Here is a 23,137-nt window from a genome sequence, read left to right as displayed (position 1 = left end):
AGACTTGACAAAAAATTGTTTGTAATAGTTTAATTTATTTACCTTACATTGTATTTTACTGAATTATCGAGTTGTTTTGCTTACAGTTCGGTGTGATGAAATGGATGTTTGAAAGTGATAATTTACAGTGCAGTTACCCGTTATATTACCATATCATGTAATTTACAAAATTCTGTTGTAGTGTTTTCTGTTTTTTTATTAACCATAGTATTTTATCCAAATTTAAAATTAAATGCCACCGGTAAGACGAAGAACTTTGAGTAGTTGGAGGAAATTTGAACGTGGCCGCTTGCATCAATCTCCCAATGGAACATTTTAAGGTTACAGAGTGGCAGTACCACCGTGGTGATACATCCAACCTCGAAAAAATGAACGTTAAATAATAACATTGTGGTGGCTTACATTTTAAGCAAAAAAAAAAAGACTGGCCGAGACAGTTCAATTGTTACTCTTTGTTGCCATAAATGAGAGAACCGTGTTCCTTATCTGCGGTATTCACCACACTTTCAGGAACTTATTGGAAACTCCCAATCTGAAAATGAGCTCTGAGGCTTAGATCTAGAAATTATTTAAAGAAAAATTCGTCAATTCAATTCCGCCTTTGCCATGGTCAGCTCTGAAGCTAATTTATATGAGAGGATCACCCAGGGGAACTACAATTTCAAGATCCATGACAGGTTTTACCTCCGAGTAGGTAATCTAATTCCTTAAGAAGGTCATCCTGAACACACACAGACGATGTTGGTAACACAATAAGGACGATGTTGGCTCTGGAACCCAACAGCGCATGAAACACAATTCAAAGAAAGAATGCAATGAAAAAAATATGCGGGAAATTGGGTCACATTGCCAACCCATTTGCCCAATCTTTCAAAAATGTGACAGAAAAATGTGTAGCGACGTGCTACCTGTATAGATAATGCAGCTATTTAAAGCTGAAAACAGAGCACCACCTGGCCGAATAAATCTAGTTTCTTTTTTCATAAACTAATGCTAAACGCGAATCTGTTCTAGATTCGTCGTTAGATCCACTTGCTAACCCTCTAATTTTCCCAACCGGAGACTTTGGTTGGGGCCCCTAATTTAAACAAGACAAAAACAGAACCTATCGTCGAAATAATTTAACAATGCTATAGTACGTGCCATACTGATTGGCGTCAAGAGAGGAATTTAGCTTGCTACATTAGGTCTGAAAAACTCACTTCAAAGTGTGTGGTTGACATTTAAGTTCTCATATGGCTACGTCAGCTTATGGCTTCTAATATGCATTTTGGGGGTTTCGTAAGTGCAATGCATTTCTTGTGAAATAATTCATTTAGGACCATATTCAGAATATTTTTTCGATTAAAAACACATCTGAGCCCTCATAAACTTAAAGTCATGCAAAACTTACTGCTTACTTAAAGTAAGCAATTGTGTTTCAGTACTAGTTAGAAGAAAACAACAAATTACTATACATTATAAAGAAGTCAAATAAAAATAGCAAGCCTAGCCTCAAAGTGCTGCGTAATGTTTTTCGCAAAACCCAATATGTCATAATTAAAGCAATGCTTATTTATTCTATTGTTATTAACGATTGTAAAACTATCAGCATATGATTAAAAAATACACAAGAATTTCTAAGTATTACTTAGAATATTAGAACAATAATATGATTTCAGCATTTTTATTTTACACCGACATCAATTGGCTCTAAATAACTTAAGAAATTGGAAGTTTTTGGTGTCGTTGATTGCAATATAAGCTATAATTGTCTATAATTTATTTTCCATGATCATGTTCTGCGAAATAAATAATTGACGTCAATGTGATGCGTACAACTATAGGGAACTAACAGCATTTTGGCGTCATAATTGCACTGTGGTTTCAAAGTGCTGCGAACGTTTTTGAAAAGTTGCAGCACTTTGGCGTCATTGATCGATTTACTTAGGTGATTGGGATTTGATTGTAAGCATTGTGTCATCCACTCCATAACAAAACTTTCTCGTGTTATTTACCATTTTACAAATCCTATACAGCATTTTGGCGTCATAATTTCACTCTGTATATTATACACACTTTTTATGCATACACTAATTTCTAAATGTTGCAGGAAATTATAGAAATCTCACAGCATAGTAATGTGATTATTGCTAACTTCCTCTATTAGCTGCGTACAATATTAAAAATCTCATCATTTTGGTGTCTTTAGTTTTAATTTACTATAACCTATACTTATTTGTTTTTACTATAAAACATTCAATAAATCTATAAATGTATTTCAATAGTTTATATTCTATGAAAAAACTAAATACAACTGCTGACTTTAATGTGCTGCGTAAAATTCAATAAACTTACAGCACTTTGGCGTCGTCAATGCTCTCTGATTTCGAAGTGCTGCGTAAATTTTACAAAACTTACAGCATTTTGGAGTCATAATTGCTCTCTGTATATTATACACACTTTTCTTATGCACACATTAATTTCTAAGTTTTGAGGGAAATTATAGAAATTCAACAACATATTAGCGTTATTTGTGTTGCCTTAAATATGCCGGATATGATATTTCCGGTATGTGCAGATTCGATAATGATGGATTTCCATATTCATCACGTTTATTGAATTTACCAATTATTTCACAAATTTGTCTTATTACACCTTCTTCAGTTTGCAAAAGTGTGGACTTTTTTTAAAACGTTATCCGTATACCAGTTTAGAAGCAATCGGCCATTTTCATTAGCACATTGATATGATTTTTGTATGTGATAAAAGCATTTTCTAAAACGTGTTTGTTTTTTAATTCGTTTATTCGAGGGCAAAAGATTGTGTCTATATAAAAAACATGTTTATTCTTGCCTGTCAAAATACCTTTAATAACAGTTCGTTTTTCCGACCCTTTGACGTAAATAGAGTCATAGTCTTCTAAAATCATATTAAAAACGTTCTTTATTTCATTGTATGGGACGTATCCATCATTCCAATCCATTCCGTGATAAAAGTGTTTTACCCATGATGCGACCTTTAGCTAACCTACCTTTATATTACCTTTTATTTATTTTTTTTTTGTCATGAGTAATGCAAATAGATTAGGTGACTTTCCTTGCATAAGGAATGTTAGTTTTGAGATTACTAAGTATAGAATAAATTAGAAAATGATATAACTTCCGCACGACTCATAAAGGCTTTAAACAGAAAGATAATCATTATTACTATTTTATTGTTCGTTAATGTAATAACTGATGAGATGGTGAAATAGTGTATTACGTTACTAGTACGGAAAGTCAGTGCTTACTAGGACAAGTGTGGTCGTTCCTGTGTAAGTCGAAGTCGAGGGTGTGATACAAGTGCGGTAAACACATTTTTGACGAGTAACGTACGTTATTTTTAGCATTTACTACCCTAAACTACACCCCGTTCGGTACCGGGTTAGGATAGCACTGCAGCCTTCTCGGGCTTGTCGTAAGAGGCGACTAAAAGGGTGACCGACGAACTCACTGGGAGTCCCTGGGAGTGACCCTGTTGTGTTGCAGGGGTTGATGTGTGCTCTGCACTGCCGATGGGTATTCTTAGTGGGTCGTGAGAAGCCAGCCACTTCGGTCCTTGGTCAGGGAGTGCGGCTTGGATGTAGAGGTCGGACTCTGCATTGCGACGGGTGACCCCCGGCACGTCAGGTATCCGGTGCTGGGCAAACGGAGGTCGGGCCCCGGGGAACTGGGATAGGGGCTACTGTCCCCGAGGGTATACCCGTTCCTGACTGATTCCGGGCCGCTCCTTGCCGCACGATGCGCTGGAATAAACACGATGGCTTTTAATACCCCCATAAACACATTTTCGATGAAGAGCTCAAATGAGCAGAAAAAACATTGGAAGTGGAGCGGGACCCTTTTGTTCGTAGCTCCAAGGTTCAGAGATCACCACCACCAAAAAACGTGAGGACATCCCCGCCACCTGCACCTTTCAAAAGCACTAAGGAGTTCCCCCTTTTAGGATCTCCTTCGGCAAGTGGAGCTGGGAGCGGTGTGGAAAACGTTGAAGAGTCAGGCGTTGAGCTGGCGTTGCCAGCAAGTTCTGCTGTTGGAATGCCGGAGGAGCCTTCCACAGCAACGACGAGGTCGGAAGGCTCTGAGATGGTGTTTCTGCGTCAGGAATATCTTGACGCAGAGAGTGACATTGAAACCCCGCTCCAAGACATGGAAGTTACGATAAAGGCTATGCTGGACACCTTCCAGACCCAGAAAGCCGTTAATCAAGTAGTCAAAAACGGCATGGCCAAACTGGAGGATGACCTTGGCTTCGTTTTTGCCTGCCGGGTGGTGAGTAAGGTAGCCATGGAGAAGATTGCCGAGAAGGTTGTGTCTCTGTCCGACGAAAGAGCGCTGCCTTCTAAGAAACGTAAGAGGCCTTCCACATCGGATGGTCCTCAAAAAAGAGAAGAAGGCGTCCAGACCAAAAGGACCACGGTAAAGGTCAAGGCGACTCAGACGGACCCATTGTCTGCTGTGCCCAGATCCTTTTCGGTCATAGCTGCAGCTTCTGTGAAGAACCAACAGCCACAGCTACCTACGACCCTCCCTCAGGGAAGTTCCCGAAAGGGATCAGTTGTGGAGACACCTGAGGCTGCGTTGGAAAAACGCCGTTCCTAAAAGGAGAAGAGGCAATTGAGGTGGGCGGAGGTCGCCTCTAAAACGAATGTGGCAGTGAAGGCACAGCCGACCGGCGTGGCTCAAACTGGGCCCGGCTCGGTCTCTGCTCCGAAAAAGTCCCGGCCAAAAAAGCCCAGGACGGAGGCAATCCTGGGCAAACCCTCAGGGGGCAGATCTTTCGCCGAGGTCTTGGATCCAATTAAGGCTAAGGCTAAGCCAGAGCAGACCGATACGGTTGTACGGTCGATTAGACGAACCCGGGACGGGGACGTTCTCCTTGAACTGGGTAGGTCGAAAGACAAAGCAGCCTTCACTGCCGAACTGAAGGCAGCTGTTGAAGGCCAGGGCACCGTCCGTGCTCTTGAGACAAAGACATCAGTCGAGGTTCGAGACATTGATTGTGTGTCGACGGAGGTTGATGTTGTTGAAGCCCTGAAGAAAGCTATCCTCGAGCTTGGCGGGCAAACGGCTTTTCTTAAGGTGTGGCTCACAAAACCGAATTGGAGGCAGCAGCGGATGGTGGTCGCCGAGATGGCAGACGCACATGCCAATAAGGTGCTGGCACTCCAGCATCTGAGAGTCGGCAGGGTCAACTGCAGGATCAGACGGAGAGTGGAAGTAAAGAGGTGTTTTAAATGCCTCTGTTTCAGCCATTCCTCCCAAAACTGCAAGGGACCGGACCGAAGCAAGAACTGCCTTCGGTGCGGGGAGGTTGGTCACATCCGTAAGGACTGCCAGGTTGAGTTTTGTTTTCTTTGCAAAGAAAATGGGCTCGCTGACAAACACTTGAAGCATATAGCTGGGTCTGGACAGTGTAGTGTATTTAAATCTGCACTACAACAAGCGAAAGCCCTCCCACGAAGATAAGAATCCTTCAGTGCAATCTTGAGCGATCCAGGACGGCTGACGCACTTCTATGTCAGCTTGCCCTAGAACACGATGCCGACGCGCTCTTAGTCAGCGAACGGTACCAGTACCGTGATAGGGACCCAGCTTTTTGGTTCCCTGATAGTCTTGGTACTGCTGCATTCTGGGCGCGTAATGCAGCTAAAGTACAAGTACGGGGTCACGCGAAGGGCAGAGGTTTCGTTTGGGTTCGGTGCCGGGATGTCACTTACTTTAGTGTCTACCTCACTCCCAACGAGGCCATCCGTGACTTTCGTGAGAAGATAGACCGCCTGGAAGAGAGCGTGCGCAATACCACAGGACACGTCGTCGTGGGTGGGGATTTTAATGCTAGGGCTGTCGAGTGGGGAATGACCCTCACAAATTCCCGGGGCAAGTACATTCTGGACTTTGCTGCCAGAGCCGGACTCGTTGTCGTCAACGAGGGCAACACGCCAACTTTCCGGCGCCCTGGGATGCGGGGAACGATCCCAGACAGTACCCTTGCATCTAAGTCTCTTTTTTGCCAAGGATCAGAGCCTGGAGATTCCTGGAGGATTACACGGCCAGTGAACACCAGTACATAATTTTTGATGTCCTGGATGGTCATCAGGGACGAGTAGCCGCGTTCCATCAAATGCCCGTTCGATGGAATTTAAAAAAATGGACGTGGCAAAATTCAATGAAGCCATCTTACGAGGAACGCCGGTGGTTCCTCCCGCATCTGACATGGCTCACCCAGAGGCGGTAGTTACATTCATGATGGGACTGATCGTTTTGGCTTGCGATGAGTCTATGCCTCGCAGGAGATCCCGGTGCAATAAGCGACCTGTGTACTGGTGGACTGCTGAGATTGCGGAATTGCGTCGGTTAGCATTGAGAGCCAGAAGACTTGCTACCAGGGCCAGAGTACCTGTAGACAGACGTCGTAAGTCGGATGCTTACAGAGTGGCTAGGAGGTCTCTTCGTCGAGCCATCAACCGGAGTAAACGCAGTTGCTGGGAGACATTAAGGGACGACATCGATTCCCCAAGGTTCCATACTCGGCCCAGACCTCTGGAATGTAAGCAGTGGAATGTATGACAGCCTCCTGAGGTCTGAAATGCCTGAGGAAACTGCTTTGGTTGGGTACGCAGACGACGTTGCAGTTTTGATAGCTGCACGTAGCGTTGAGCTGGCTCAGCTAAAGCTGAACCGAGTTATGCGTACCATAAACGCATGAATGACAGACCACGGTCTCTCGCTTGCTTTGAGCAAAACTGAGATCGTGATATTAACAAAAAACGGATTGACACCATCGTGCCGTTGAGAGTAGGGGCCGTCGAAGTTCAGACCGTTCGTTCTGCCAAGTACCTTGGGGTTATGGTGGACAGCAAGCTTAACTGGCGGGATCAGATTTTCCGTACGGTGGAAAAGGCCGCTAAGGTGGTCTCCTCTCTTAGCCGGCTGATGGCCAATATCGGAGGTCCTCGGTCCAGCCGTAGAAGGCTGTTAATGTCTTCTGTCCAGTCCGTACTCTTGTACGGTGCTGAGGTGTGGGCAGACGCTCTCAATAAGGAGGTATATAGGATGCGGCTTGCCCAAGTGCAGCGTCAGGCAGCACTAAGAGTTGCATCCGCCTACCGAACAGTGTCCGAACCCGCTGTCCTGGCGGTGGCTGGAGTTATCCCCGTCAAACTTTTGGCGGCGGAGAGAAAGGCAATTTATCAGCGCCGTGGGGAGGACCATGCACGAACAGAGGAACGCACCCGCACCTACCAGCTGTGGCAGGAGAGCTGGGAACAGGAGACTCGGGGATGCTGGACCAGGCGACTGATACAGCAAGTCCAACCTTGGGTTAATCGGCGGTGCGGAGGAGTGGACTTCTACCTCACCCAATTTCTGACAGGTCACGGCTTTTTCCGGTCGTACCTGTTCAGGATGGGCAAAGCCGTGTCACCCGATTGCTTATATTGCCCAGGCATTCCTGACGACGTGGAACATACCTTTTCCCACTGCCAGCGTTGGGAAAGGCCCCGCCTGGAGGCTCAACAGTTAGTAGGACTGCTGTCAGTGGACACGGTCATCCCGATGATGACGGAGGGTGAGGACAATTGGACATGTGTGTCACATTACATCCAGGGTATTGTCCGTGCCAAGAAGCTCGACCTTGACCGGAATGTGGTGTAGGTCATAAAGTATCTAAATGCCAAAAACGGTGAGAGCCCCGAGGGCTTAGGTCACATGCTGGCCTGACTTAAAGTAATGTGACAAACAATTCCAGGTCTGTGTCCAACAGAGTAGAGGGGTTTTTTTAGTGAGTAGTCTGTGATAGTTTCAGAAGTCTCACACTACAGGCTGGCTACCTGTGTGCGTAATAGCATTTTCCCTCCTCTCCCCCCCCAAAAAAAAACAAAAAAAACTATCCTTAACTTACCTATCAATAAACCAATTTTCAAAATCTATTTTATGTTACATTTGACTTAAGGACTTAACAGTCACTACCGCTACCCATATCTTCTATGAGAGATTGTACTTTCGTTTGTAACCACTAAATTTCATTGCAATGCTACACTAAGTTTAGATCTACTTATTCCCAAAGAATGTTTGCAATATTATCTTTATAATTAAGTTTATTAGTCTATTTCACGTTCCGAATCCGTATTTCTAATGATGTGGATATTTTCTTCCTGTAAAAGCATTATTTATTTACTTATTTGTTTCCGAAAATACAAAATTACAAAACTTATACAATTTAGCTACAAAAGCTTGTAATGGCTTATTGGTAGCAATTATTATAAATTTTTATTTCACAGTGTTTTTTTATTCAATCGGTCTTTTCTTTTTCAATCAGTCTTTTGCTTCCCTTGTTCTTCTGGTTTGGTTTTAGACCTGGCATGTCTACGGGCGATGCAGTTGGGGCCCTTGCTTCCTCAGTAATTGAGGGTTTTGAGGGTGGTTTGTCTAATCAGGCCGCTTTATGTGACCTAAGCAAGGCTTTTGACTGTGTCGACCGTGGAATACTCAAAAAAGTTAAACTACTATGGCATAGTTGGCAACGAAATCAAAATTTTTGAATCTTATCTTACAAATCGGCAACAAAAAGTTTACGTAGGAGACGCAAAGTCTGCTGCTACCGAGGTGATGTATGGAGTACTACAGGGGTCGGTCTTGGGACCGTTTCTGTTTTTAATAATGGTAAATTACTTGCCCGAAAACATTTCTGCAAAAACAATCATGTTTGTGGACGATGCAACTTTTTTTGCATCTGGAAAAAGTCATGAGGTCTTGTCCAACCAAATGAATACTACCAAATATTCCCTTGTTCTTTTAGAATATTTATTTGTTGTTCTAGGCACAATAAAGATCATTTGTCTTGAGTTGTAACTGTACATTAGGGTTTTTGTAAATGTCCCCGTGTGATTAATAATGGTAATAAAATGTTAAAAACGTATAAATAGGCCTAACAACAAAAATCTGCAATTCTCAACAATTTACTCAGCACATTGAAAAATGAAGCTTAAATGTTGTAGGTTTTATATCACATTCATTCATCAGATTAATTAGTTTTTTTTTATATATCATTTTGTTTCGTGGAATGTAATCCAGTTAAAATTATTTACAGTTAAAAAGAATCAAAATCGTGGGAATACTTTATAGATACCATTTGTAGAGTTGTTTATAGTTAAACAGATAATAATAGCTCATATAGAGTATAACTATAACACCGAAATGCTGCAACTTTTAAGGCTTTATGCAGCTATTTGAGATCAGAATGCACTGATGATATCAATATGCTGTACTTTTTTCTAATTCCACGCAAAACTTAAACATTAGTTTTTCCATATACAGACATACATTTAGAAATAAAGGAGCATCATTTATAATGGAAAAGATAAAAACATATCTTAAGTAATAATCTTTGATTCCTAATGCATCTTTCCATGATGCCGAAATGCTGCAACATTTAAACAATGTACCCAGCACTTTGAAACGAGAGTGCAATGATAACACCAAAATGCTGTAGGTTTTTTTTTATTTTGCACAGCACATAAAATTCAGCATTTGCATTTATTTTGTTTTATAAAATATGGTGAATATACATTAAGAAGTTATTGAATACTAGTAAACCCGAGCGGCTAAACGTGCCGCAAAATAACATACGAATTTAGACAACAAATCCATCGTGTTATATATTGACTCTTAAGTCGAAAACAAAGTAATGAATGAAGCCTGAGAAGGAAAGTAGTCCATCCATTTTCTATCCTATTTTATTAAATAAGAACTATTGTAGTGGTTTAAATACCTTTAGTACCCAGTTCAAAATAAGTCGATCTATGCGATCTAGGTTTCGGTACGTTGTTAGGCCATCTGATGAATTTACAACAATTGTTTTAATGGGGTTACGTTATAAATATGTAAGATTAAGGTAAAAGTTTATGAGTTTCTGCATGCTTTAATGCATCTCTGAATATTTTACTGTATATAGGGCCTTTTTATTAAGCTTTGAAATCACGGACACCTTTTTCGATGACCCTTTATTTTATGCACCTAATATAGGTCAGAATGCAATGATCAGCTGACATACTGTAATTGTTCTATGATTATATGTATCACTCAGAAATTAGTTTTCATAACTTTACACTAAACTTAGAATATTTTTTTCAGTATAGAGACGTATGTTTGAAAATTAAAGAGCGTGATTTATAACGGAAAACATAAAACATTGTTTAAGTTGTAATCTTTTCCTAATTCTATATCCATGACGCTGAAGTTCTGCAACATTTCTGAAATTTACACAGCACTTCAGATTCAGAATGCAACGATGACGCCAAAATGCTGTTTGTTTTCTATAGTATCACGCAGGACATTGAAGTCAGTATTTTTTTGTTTTGTTTGTTTCATGCAATATGATGCAAAGAAATACATTTATAAGTATACAATAAATAATGGATGCAATGAAAGCTTATATACCCTCAAATTTACGACATGAAATGCTCCAATTTTCCATAATTTAATGGAAAACTTATATAGATCAGTGTTTTTCATATATACTACAAACACATTCACATGTTTTGAAACTAACGAGAATATATCTATACAAAGAAAGTAATTGCCATGTACTCACTTACTGGACGAATGACTGAATCAGTCACTGATGGCTATATTTCAAAAACTACAATCCGCAAGAGCTCATGAATTGACTAAGGTTCAACTTAAAGCAATTGATACGCAATTCAAAGCTTTAAAAAAATCTATCAGGGCTCTGTCCCAGTGTAGGCTATCCTTATGGAGAACAATGTTTTTACATTTAAACAGGTGTATACTTTGTAACAAGTTGCAACTTTTTAAATTAAACTATTAACTTTGTAAAGAGCTGGTTATAATTAGATTGTTTATAATGGAAACATGTGTTGATCTATTTGACTTAATGAATGAGTTAAAATCAAAATATTTGCTTTGCCTCTTTGGTTTGAGATTTTGTTTGAAACTGCATGACACTTTTAGTATTGGTTAAATGGACTTAGAAAAGAATACACAACACTATTCAGGAGTTTTGAAAATTTGAGTTTCACTCCGACAAAAAACAGTTATATTAAAGTCGGTAGATTATCAATTTCAATGAACAATTATTTACTATATACTCATTTTTCTATCAAAATTTCAAGAACTTGGATTATATGAGATTGTTGATGTTGCCTGTACTTCTTGAGTAGGTAAGATTTTTATTTCACACAAGGCATTTTGCCAGCTTGTGTAGCGTCTTATTGAGGATAATCATATTTACACAAGCGCAGTCAGTCACTACTATTGTGGCTGGGTTGATCGGTCAACTCAAAGTTGGATATGTGGCGTCTATAAACTTAAGAAGAACACTGAAAATGCCCCATAAGCTGGCAAAATACAATGACGCTGATATGCTGTAAGATTTCTATAATTTTCCGCAACACTTAGAAATTACCGTATTTGCATATACAAAGTGTATAATATTTAGAGTGCAATTATGATGCCAAAATGCTATAAGAGTTCTGAAATTCACACAGCACTCCAAAATCAGTCAGCATTGACGACGCCAAAGTGCTGTAAGTTTATTGAATTTTACACAGTACAATGAAGTCAGTACTTGTATTTCGTTTTTTCATAGAATATCAATCATTGACATACATTTATAGATTTATTGAATGATTTATAGTAAAAACAAATAATTATAGGTTATAATTTAAAACTAATGACACTAAAATGCTGACATTTTAATATTGTACGCAGCTAATAATGGAAGGTACCAATAATAACGCTAATATGCTCTAAAATGTCCATAATTTCCCGCAACACTTAAAAATAATTAATGTATGCATAAAAAAGTGTGTATAATATACAGAGTGATGCCAAAAGGAGACGCCATGATATAGTGACGCCAAAATGCTGTAAGATTTAAAAAAAAACTATGCAGCACTTCGAAAACAGAGTGCATTGACGACGCCAAAGTGCTGTAAGTTTATTGAATTTTACGCAGCACATTGAAGTCAGCAGTTGTATTTAGTTTTTTCATAGAATATAAACTATTGACATACATTTATAGATTTATTGAATGTTTTATAGTAAAAACAAATAAGTATAGGTTATAGTAAATTAAAACTAAAGACACCAAAATGATGAGATTTTTAATATTGTACGCAGCTAATAGAGGAAGTTAGCAATAATCACATTACTATGCTGTGAGATTTCTATAATTTCCTGCAACATTTAGAAATTAGTGTATGCATAAAAAGTGTGTGTAATATACAGAGTGAAATTATGACGCCAAAATGCTGTATAGGATTTGTAAAATGGTAAATAACACGAGAAAGTTTTGTTATGAAGTGGATGACACATTGCTTACAATCAAATCCCAATCACCTAAGTAATTCGATCAATGACGCCAAAGTGCTGCAACTTTTCAAAAACGTTCGCAGCACTTTGAAACCACAGTGCAATTATGACGCCAAAATGCTGTTAGTTCCCTATAGTTGTACGCATCACATTGACGTCATTTATTTATTTCGCAGAACATGATCATGGAAAATAAATTATAGACAATTATAGCTTATATTGCAACCAACGACACCAAAAACTTCCAATTTCTTAAGTTATTTAGAGCCAATTGATGTCGGTGTAAAATTAAAATGCTGAAATCATATTATTGTTCTAATATTCTAAGTAATACTTAGAAATTCTTGTGAATTTTTAATCATATGCTGATAGTTTTACAATCATTAATAACAATAGAATAAATAAGCATTGCTTTAATTATGACATATTGGGTTTTGCGAAAAACATTACGCAGCACTTTGAGGCAAGGCTTGCTATTTTTATTTGACTTCTTTATAATGTATAGTAATTTGTTGTTTTCTTCTAACTAGTATTGAAACACACATGCTTACTTTAAGTAAGCAGTAAGTTTTGCATGACTTTAAGTTTATGAGGGCTCAGATGTTTTTTTAATCGAAAAAAAATATTCTGAATATAGTCCTAAATGAATTATTTCACAAGAAATGCATTGCACTTACAAAACCCCCAAAATGCATATTAGAAGCCATAAGCTGACGTAGCCATATGAGAACTTAAATGTCAACCACACACTTTAAAGTGAGTTTTTCAGACCTAATGTAGCAAGCTAAATTCCTCTCCTAATTTCCCGCATATATTTTTCATTGCATTCTTTCTTTGAATTGTGTTTCATGCGCTGTTGGGTTCCAGAGCCAACATCGTCCTTATTATACATCTGTGTGTGTTCAGGATGACCTTCTTAAGGAATTAGATTACCTACTCGGAGGTAAAACCTGTCATGGATCTTGAAATTGTAGTTCCCCTGGGTGACCCTCTCATATAAATTAGCTTCAGAGCTGACCATGGCAAAGGCGGAATTGAATTGACGAATTTTTCTTTAAATAATTTCTAGATCTAAGCCTCAGAGCTCATTTTCAGATAGGGAGTTTCCAATAAGTTCCTGAAAGTGTGGTGAATACCGCAGATAAGGAACACGGTTCTCTCATTTATGGCAACAAAGAGTAACAATTGAACTGTCTCGGCCAGTCTTTTTTTTTTTTTGCTTAAAATGTAAGCCACCACAATGTTATTATTTAACGTTCATTTTTTCGAGGTTGGATGTATCACCACGGTGGTACTGCCACTCTGTAACCTTAAAATGTTCCATTGGGAGATTGATGCAAGCGGCCACGTTCAAATTTCAGTCAGCAGTTGTATTTAGTTTTTTCGTAGAATATGAACCATAGATACGTTTATAGATTTATTGAACGATTTTATTAAAAACAAGTAGGTATAGGTAATAAATTAAGACTAATGACAGCAAAATGCTTAGATTTTTAATATGGCACGAAGCTAATAGAGTAAGGCAACAATAATAACGCTAATATGTTGTTGAATTTCTATAATTTCCCGCAAAACTTAGAAATTAATCTGTGCATAAGAAAAGTGTGTATAATATACAGAGAGCAATTATGACTCCAAAATGCTGTAAGATTTTTAAAATTTACGCAGCACTTCGAAATCAGAGAGCATTGACGACGCCGAAGTGCTGTAAGTTTATTGAATTTTACGCAGCACATTGAAGTCAGCAGTTGTATTTAATTGTTTTCGTAGAATATGAACCATAGACATACATTTATAGATTCATTGAATGATTTATAATAAAATCAAATCAAATAAATATAGGTGATAGATTTAAACTAATGACACCAAAATGTTGAGATTTTTAATATTGCATAAAGCTAATAGAGGAAGACAGCGATAATAACGTTAATATGCAGTACAATTTCTATAATTTCCCGCAACACATAGAAATTAGTGTATGCATAAAAGATTGTGTATAATATACAGAGAGCAATTATGACTCCAAAATGCTGTAAGATTTGTAATATTTACGCAGCACTTCGAAATCTGAGAGCATTGACGACGCCAAAGTGCTGTAAGTTTATTGAATTTTACTCAGCACATTGAAGTCAACAGTTGTATTTAGTTTATTCGTAGAATATGAACCATAGACATACGTTTATAGATTTATTGAACGATTTTATTAAAAACAAGTAGGTATAGGTAATAAATTAAGACTAATGACAGCAAAGTGCTTAGAATTTTAATATGGCACGAAGCTAATAGAGTAAGACGGCAATAATAACGCTAATACGCTGTTAAATTTCTATAATTTCCCGAAACACTTAAAAAATTAGTGTGTGCATAAGAAAAGTGTGTATAATATACAGAGAGCAATTATGACTCCAAAATGCTGTAAGATTTGTAAAATTTACGCAGCACATTGAAGTCAGCAGTTGTATTTAATTTTTTCGTAGAATATGAACCATAGACATACATTTATAGATTTATTGAATGATTTATATTAAAAACAAATAAGTATGGGTTATAAATAAAACTAATGACACCAAAATGCTGAGAGTACTTGGCTAATTGAGGTAGATAGCAATAATGACGCTGATTTGCGGTACAATTTCTATAATTTTCCGCAAAACTTAGAAATTTGTGTATGCTTATACAGATTGTATAATATACAGAAGTGCAATTATATTGGTACAAAAAGGTGTTGACGATAACATGGGCACTTTTAAAGGGCTGTATGACGGTAAATTGATTTTTCCAGCCTTGTGAACAACTCCAATAGGTTTTTCGTGGCCACATACCCCATTTTAAACAAAAAGCAAATATCGTAGTACGAAAAAACTTTTTCCGCCAACTTGCTTGTTTTTAGAGTATAGGATTTTGTATATGGTAAATAACTCGAAAATGTTTTATGATGGAATGGATAACACATTGCTTACGATAAAATCCCAATTCCTTAATAGGGCATAAATCGATCAATGACGCCAAAGTGCTGCAAATTTTCAAAATGTTTCACAGTACTTTGAAACTGGAGTGCAATTATGACGCCAAAATGCTGTTAGTTCCCTATAGTTGTACGCATCACAATGACGTCAGTTATTTATTTTGTTGAACATGATTCACAGAATAGTATATTTAATAACAAGAGTGGAAAATGAGTCATTTCATATTTGAGACCTTGTTTGATCTGCGAGATTTATCGGGTCGAGAATATGTATATACCCAATTTTACTCGTGTTTTGAACGTCACTTTTAGCTAAACTAAAAAGAATAATTATTTTCTTAATTACAAAACTCATAGAGTTTTTTAGGTTATGCCTTCAATTTAAAGTTAATATAAATAATTTTTAGACAATTATAGCTTATATTGCAACCAATGACACCGAAAAGTATCAATTTTTAAAGTTTCCTTACGATCAGTTGTAGCTTCTCTCTCTTGCAGATTATGTATGAATTTTCGCTTCAGAGGTCTTCCAAAGCTAAAAGCTAAAAACTGCAGCTATTGAGTTGATTATGCTACACTTTAATTCCGGAGTGCAAAGATGTCATAAACATACTGTAATTTATTTTAAAGGAGAACAATTTTATATAATGCATAAATCCAACGTTTGCGATATAGCCTTTATTATGTATCATACTCATTGATTGTTCTGTTGGTAAGTAGTAACTGAAAAAAAACTTTTTGCGGGAAAGCAAGTATTCGGAGCAGGCGACTAATTGACTAATTGATTATTGAAAGTCAAAGGGCGTTCCACGTTGTCATTCATTATTAGCAGTTACAAATCAGTTAGGCTAGGTTTGGTTTGGTTTAGTTAGGCTGTGTTAGGTTAGGTTTCTTTAAGTTAGGTTCGCTTATAGGCATATCTAGCACTATTTTAAACGCTAATCGTTTTGCCGGAAACATAAAATAACTGACTAAACTTACCTAACCTAACCTCAAATACTATCTTTCCGGCAAAACATTCTCGCATTTTACTTTTACTACTAGGTTTGTTTTTAACCCTAATATTTTTGCCGGAAACATAAAATAACTGACTAAAATAACCTAACCTAACCTATACTCCAAATAATTTCATTCTGGCAAAACATTCCAGCATTGTCCTGTTACTACTAGGTTAGGTTAGTTTAGGCAAATGTAGCAGTATTTATAACCCAAATATTTTTACTGGATACATTAAATAACTGACTAAACTAGCCTAACCTAACTTAACTGATTTCTAGCGTCTGATAATAAATTACACGGAACGCCCTTTGACCTCCAAATATTCGCCTGCTCTGAATGCTCTTGCTTCCCGGCAAAAAAGTTCTTGCATTTTCCAGTTACTACCAACCAACAGAACAATCAATGGTAATATGAAAACAATTTAAGTAGACCAATACTTAAGAAATTAACCCCAAACAGTAAAAATGTGTCTCAAAACATATACCTTCTTATACGACTTCACATATCAATTCATTTAGAAAATAAATAATCAATAATGATAATATTGGTACACATAACCGTTCACCATAGCATTTTAAATCTAAAGACAATGGAGGTACGTTGACTATTATATGCTCGTACAAACAGTCTTCAAGACCAAATAATACAAATTGGCTTATAAAAAGGTTAACATAATAAACATTTATATTTCTTGAAAATATAGGCATTTAAAAAGTAGATTTAGTGATTATGTGCAATGTAATCGAGGACTTAATAATCCCGTTAACAATTATGAGCAAATAGGTATGACTTTAAACTGCTGGATTTTCGCAACGAAATCATACAATTTTCGATCCAAACGTTTAGCATTTTGACGTCATGGTATAATCGCCCGTGACGCCGAAGTTCTGTGAAAACGTCTATATATATATATATATATATATATATATATAAATCGAGTAATTTGGTCCGAATTTAATGAAATTTCGCTTGAAGGTGTAAAGCGAGATATACTATACTACTATAGTACTATACTATTGAATGAGTTTGTGAACCAGCAAGATCGGATCGTGGAAACAGTGTATCAATTTTTTGGAGATTTGAAATCTCAAAAAAAGTTTGTTTATTTTCTCATGAAACATGGAAATACCAAATTTTTATTAAAATCATCGTGTAGAGCTTAAAAAACAAACGATTTTGTACATTGAAGCATTGTTTGTACAATGAAGGAACAGAGAAAATTCCAAAAATCGTTTATTTTAATTCCCATGTTATCCTTATGGAGAAAAAGAAAACGGTTAAGAGTTTACTTGTTTATGGATATATGTTGATGAAACTTAGCAAATTTATTTACTTAATCCTATACTATTACTTTGGTCAGAACATCACATTTTACCTTACCCGTAGCAGCAACCACAAGCACTCGTTAAATCTAATGTTACTGTATTTAAATGGGGAATAAATATGTCTTGTTTCTAGACATTTAGTAAACATCCAGGCAGACTAGTTGATATTCACTTATTTACCTTGCTACTGTATAGGCCTATACCAGATTCAGTAGTCAGTGAGCGAACGTGACGCAGACGTAGGCTTAGTTTCATCGGCATGGTGCAACGGCCGGGTTTTTCAGCACCTTCCTTCCCCCGTTGTTTCACAAGTTCATTATTCCTCAGCTGGTCTAGTTGCCCACGGCACGAAACGAACGTGGCCTTACAACTCTTGATCCTACCTTTCATGTTAATACTCACGAAATAAATAAATAAACATCTAACGAAGGAATTTTTTCAAAGTTAAGGTTTAATGTACCCGTGCTACTGTCTAACGATCCTTTGTATTTAGTATGACTACAGCTGTTTCATACTCACAAATTCATTATTAGGTCGTCGATTTTTTGTATCTCTCGCAGTCAAGGTCGCCTTTGTAGTTTGACGCGACACGTATTATTTATACCGATTTGTTTAAGGCCTTTAATCTATCTATAAATTACGTAAGCCGATTCTTTGCGTCAAATTTGTGGACGACTGGGAAGTCGTAGAATGACGGGAGAGGGCTCAAATTAAAGGTCTCTATCCCGTGACGGCGGGAAAAATAGTGGAATTCCCAAAATGTTAACCGAAATTGAGATATAACGTAAAATGTTCTCCATAAGAATAGCTTTGGAAGCCATACGCAGCTGAATTTTGTTTAATTTAACATAGTTGATCACGCTACATTCCAAGCCAGTATTCAATACAGGCAGTTGGCTTACTTCTAGCCAGTTAACTCTACAATGCACTGTATATTATATAAAAACAAGGGATAACGTTGTCTATAATTAAGACTTTTTGAAAACCAAAAACCAAACCAAAGATTTTCGTGTCAACTGTCAGTATTGGCTTCGACAACTGGGAAATTGGATCCCTAAAACCATAAATGTGGCTAATAAAACTGTTCATTTTGTATAGTACTTATTTACTGCCCTTAAGTTTCATCACAATCAGATAGTCGTTTAGTAACGCATAAAGGAGAAACATTGGAGTGAATATTATATAGATAACAACAACCAAAGCAAATAGAGTGACTTTTTTTAGACAAAGATGTGGTGTACAGGCATTAGCCATTGACGCTTTTTAGGGACTTATGTCCCTACATGCCCCTAGTATTTTCTTAAGTCTTAAATGATTTTAATGTTGTTGAATGCTAGGTTAATTTTATAAGTGTATAGCTTTATGATGTAATCGCCTCTGGATCTTTAAACTAGGCAATGTTAAATTGATTGACGTAACCAATACATGTAAATACTGTATATCTATAATTGGTTCAATAAATGAGTTATTGAGTTATGTACCTGTGCTACTGTCAAATGTAGGCCTACACCTTGTAGTGGGATACAGCTGATTCATACGCAATATTAGTTTAAGAAATTTCTTTCCTACTGCAGTAAAAGTGTATGTTATTATAAATACGTTGCGGGACCAAAGTAGCTCTATTTCTTCTTGGGAAAAAAATAATCAGCTAGAGTCAAGGACGTGAACGAAATTTTTATAGCTTTAAAATTCTTTGGCTAATTTTCCAAAGGAAATAGTCCCAATTAACAAAATGTTTTATGGTACTGTTATGACAATTTGTATGTGTTTATTGTCGTGCCATATTGTATTTTTCACAGCAGTATATTTTTGTATTAACAAATTGAGAATTAAAATCATTTTAGTCGTTAAATTAGAATTCACAATTGTGTTGGTGATGTAATACTTATTCCATCTAAAGTAACAGTAATACATCTTTTCATAATAGCATAAAGAGACGGACAATTATTTTGGAAATGATTGTAATAATGTGCTAAAGGTAAACAATGTACGATATTTGCGTTTTATGGATTGTTTAGATCAAAGAATAGTGTAGTATGACGAAAAATACAGTATTAAATATATTGATTCCTCTGTTTCGAAAATGGCTGCCATGTTTCAGTATGGTGGCTAGCTTAAAAATTGGTATCCTTTATATTTTATTATATTTTTAAATTGTTTAAGACTTATTTATTCTTTTCATTCCCTATCCAATCCTTCTCGTTTATGAGGTACAGGAAATATAATGAACACAGCAAGCCATTTTTCCCAGGACTAACACGATGTAACTCATAAACGAATAGCATCGGAGGAAATAAATCAGGCTAAACCCGTTTTAAATTATTCTAAAAAGATCATAAACTGCAAGGTTAGAACTTTTACATTCAACCACCAGATAAGAAAAGGATGGACATTTTTGAAAAAGTGGAATTCATAGTTTTTTAATGCAATTAAAAAAGTTTATATTCTCCATTTACTGTTTTCTTGAAATAATGGTTTCTAATGGTGGCACAGTTAAGTTGTCCACCCTGTAAATATACGAAAAGTAAACTGGTCCTGTTTTTAGGTCTTACCATAAGACCTATGATAATAGCTTATTTACTATTCGGGGAATTTGCTAAATATAGTTATAAACAATTGTTCTTTGGTTTTATGATCAAACAATAAAACAAAACTTATAAAATCTGCGAAAAATAAGATGAAAAAAAAACAAACATGAAACCCACATTAAGACATGCTATAGATTTTACAATGGGAAGAGACGTTCTCTCTGACTATTCAAGGTCAATACTGTAAGCCACCGTTTCCATTTAAATTTAGTTTTTTATTATATCTGGAGGTTTTGAATTAAGACATATTTTTACATATTATACATTTAGCATGTTACCTAGTTTTCAATTACGTTCTCTATATTTTTATGGGTAAAGTAACAATGTTACTTACTTACTTAGTTAGTTACTGTACCAACTATTCTGTGTAAATTTTTTGCTTTGATTTTAATTTTGTTTGTTTATAATGTGTTTGTTAAAATGTGATTTTTACCAATACATTTCGTGATACTGAAAACCATTTCGTTCTCTACTAAATTGGTTATTTGCTTCCAAATTTATTGGTTTCAATATAGTTTTGATATTAAATACCAACAGATGTTACCATTATTTATATGCATTGGACATACTCCACCAACCCAATAATAAATTCAAACTAAAAATAGTTTCATAAAATATTTAAATTTGAATTTGTCTAGTCAGTAAAGTGAAAAATGCAACGTGAAACGATGATAAATATTGAAAAATATTAATAATGATAAAACTGTATTTTTTCAATTCGGACTATTTTTCCGGCAAAATCAGCGGAGGAATTTTAAACTCTAAACTGTATAGCTGATCTTGACTGCAGCTGGTTATGATTTTGTCAAATGAACAAAATAACTTCTTTAGTCCCGCAACGTTTTCACAGCGCTTTTTTCACAGCATAATTACGATAAATATAAAGATTTTGTTATAAGAAAGACTACAATAAAATCACATATACTTTCAGCGTGGAACCTAGACTGTACAGGAAGAGTTAATCCTTCTGGTATTGTGTCCCAGGCATTGTACGAGACCGATTATAACAGGACAGTGGCAGTGGTATTGTATATATTGTAGCGACTGTGATACCCTGCGACCTGTTCACAGTAGTCCCTTTCCTCGCTTGGGAACGCAGGCTGGTTCACAGGATTGAAAATATTCACATTGATTACAACTAGGTGTAATGCTCTTATTTTTGCTTTTCTACCAAGTAGCACTATTTAAGTCACGTCAAACTATTCTGAATAGTGCTAGATATAAAATCTGCAAAGGCTATAACAAAGATATTAATAAGGAGAAATTAAAGATAAGCCGCATGCTGGTCGTTTTTTAACGGAGGTGATCTAAACATGTTTAGGGATACGATTCTTCTAAACTATTCATTTATTTATTCCACGGCAATGCCATTTACAATAAGCCTTACAATTATAACTAATTTTAATTGTACAATAAGCTACTTCTAATACATAAGATTGGTTTCAATAACAATGCTGAATAATATTAAAATACAAATTTTCTCTAGCAGGAGGAATGCAATACATAGAGAAAAAATCTGTTCAGATATACAATAGATAACGAGTTAATAATAAGATAACAAGTTAACATATCAATAACAAAAGTCGGAACTTAACAAGTTAACATTTAATACAATATCAATACAAAAGTGGTCAAATAACAAAAACATCTACAAAACTCAATACAACAGTAAAATAACAGTAACGGCTTTGATTTAAAAAGAGCTTACAATGTAAATTTTAACATTACATGAACAAGTTTCCACTATAGTAAAATTGTGTCCAATATGGTAACTATAGGGTTAGGCAAAAGTCTGGAACCCCCCAGTTAACTTTTTAACGCGTTGCAGTAGGAAAACCAAACTCAGCACATATTTACAACATAAGAAATAGCACTTTTTCATCAAAGTTACAACTTTGCCCCAGCCCCAAAATGGCTCCAAATTTTCAAATGTAAACACCTATCATGTGACCCCTCATTTTTAAGGGTTTATCAAGAGAAATTGAATGGCGCAAATAAGAGGTCAATATCGTACCCCTAATCAAAATGGCAGCAATTTTAATTTCAGATTAGCAAGCAAGATAAAGTCTGGACACCCCCAGTTAACTTTATAATGTGTGGCAGTGGGAAAACTAAACTCGGCACATGTATACAACATTAAAAAAATTACTTTTACATTAAAGCTAGAACTTGTACCCGGCCCCCAAAATGGGGTATTTTGGGGGCAGCCCCAAATCTTCAAATGTAAACACCTATCGTGTGACCCCCTCATTTTAAAGGGTTTTGCAAGAAAATTTTAATGGCGCAAACTATAGGTCAATATCGCACCCCTAATCAAAATGGCAGTAATTTTTAAATATCCCCTATTAGCTTTTTAACAGGTTATAGCCGGAAAAACAAACTCAGCATACCTTTATAAAAAAAGATAGTTTACCTTTTGGTCAGTATTAAAATATTAAATTTTTAAAGTTAACTGGGGGTGTCCAGACTTTATATTGCTTGCTCATCTTAAATAATTAAAATGGCAGCCATTTTGATTAGGGGTGCGATATTGACCTCTAGTTTGCACCATTCAATTTCTCTTGATGAACCCTTTTTTTCCTACTGCATTGCCTTAAAAAGTTAACAGGGGGTTCCAGACTTTTGCCTAACCCATTAATAAAATGAAATAGTTTTATATCGTGCATTTTATACATCATAATTTATTACGTGGTACGTAATAAAATACTAGTTAAGTGTTCTACATATTTTTCTATTTAAGTTTTACATTATTTAAAAACTTTTCAAAAGGGCCTTTTGAATTAAAATAACAGGCATTTTCATGAGTTTCAGAAAGGTACATTTTTACAACATGAGTAATGGTTCGGAAAACCTTACACGTTACATTTAATTTTGGTAAAGTAATCTGGATGTAAGATGGTACTG

At 36.4% G+C, this 23,137-nt stretch overlaps 1 protein-coding gene across 1 annotated transcript in view; it reads left to right on the top strand.

The window, feature by feature from the left end:
* The first annotated feature begins 6,170 nt into the window (after positions 1–6,170).
* Positions 6,171–23,137, top strand: part of LOC128999057 (uncharacterized) — a 57,382-nt gene continuing 40,415 nt past the window's right edge. The window contains exon 1 of the mRNA XM_054425414.1: positions 6,171–6,254. Coding sequence (XP_054281389.1) covers positions 6,171–6,254 — 84 coding nt within the window. The remainder of the gene's footprint in view (positions 6,255–23,137) is intronic.

The sequence above is a fragment of the Macrosteles quadrilineatus genome, unplaced genomic scaffold (assembly GCF_028750875.1).
Source record: "Macrosteles quadrilineatus isolate MER2022 unplaced genomic scaffold, UCM_ALF_1.0 Scaffold_7__1_contigs__length_78375512, whole genome shotgun sequence".
NCBI lineage: Eukaryota > Metazoa > Arthropoda > Insecta > Hemiptera > Cicadellidae > Macrosteles > Macrosteles quadrilineatus.
The sequence above is the reverse complement of the archived record's forward strand: the minus strand, read 5'-3'. Positions and strand labels throughout refer to the sequence as shown.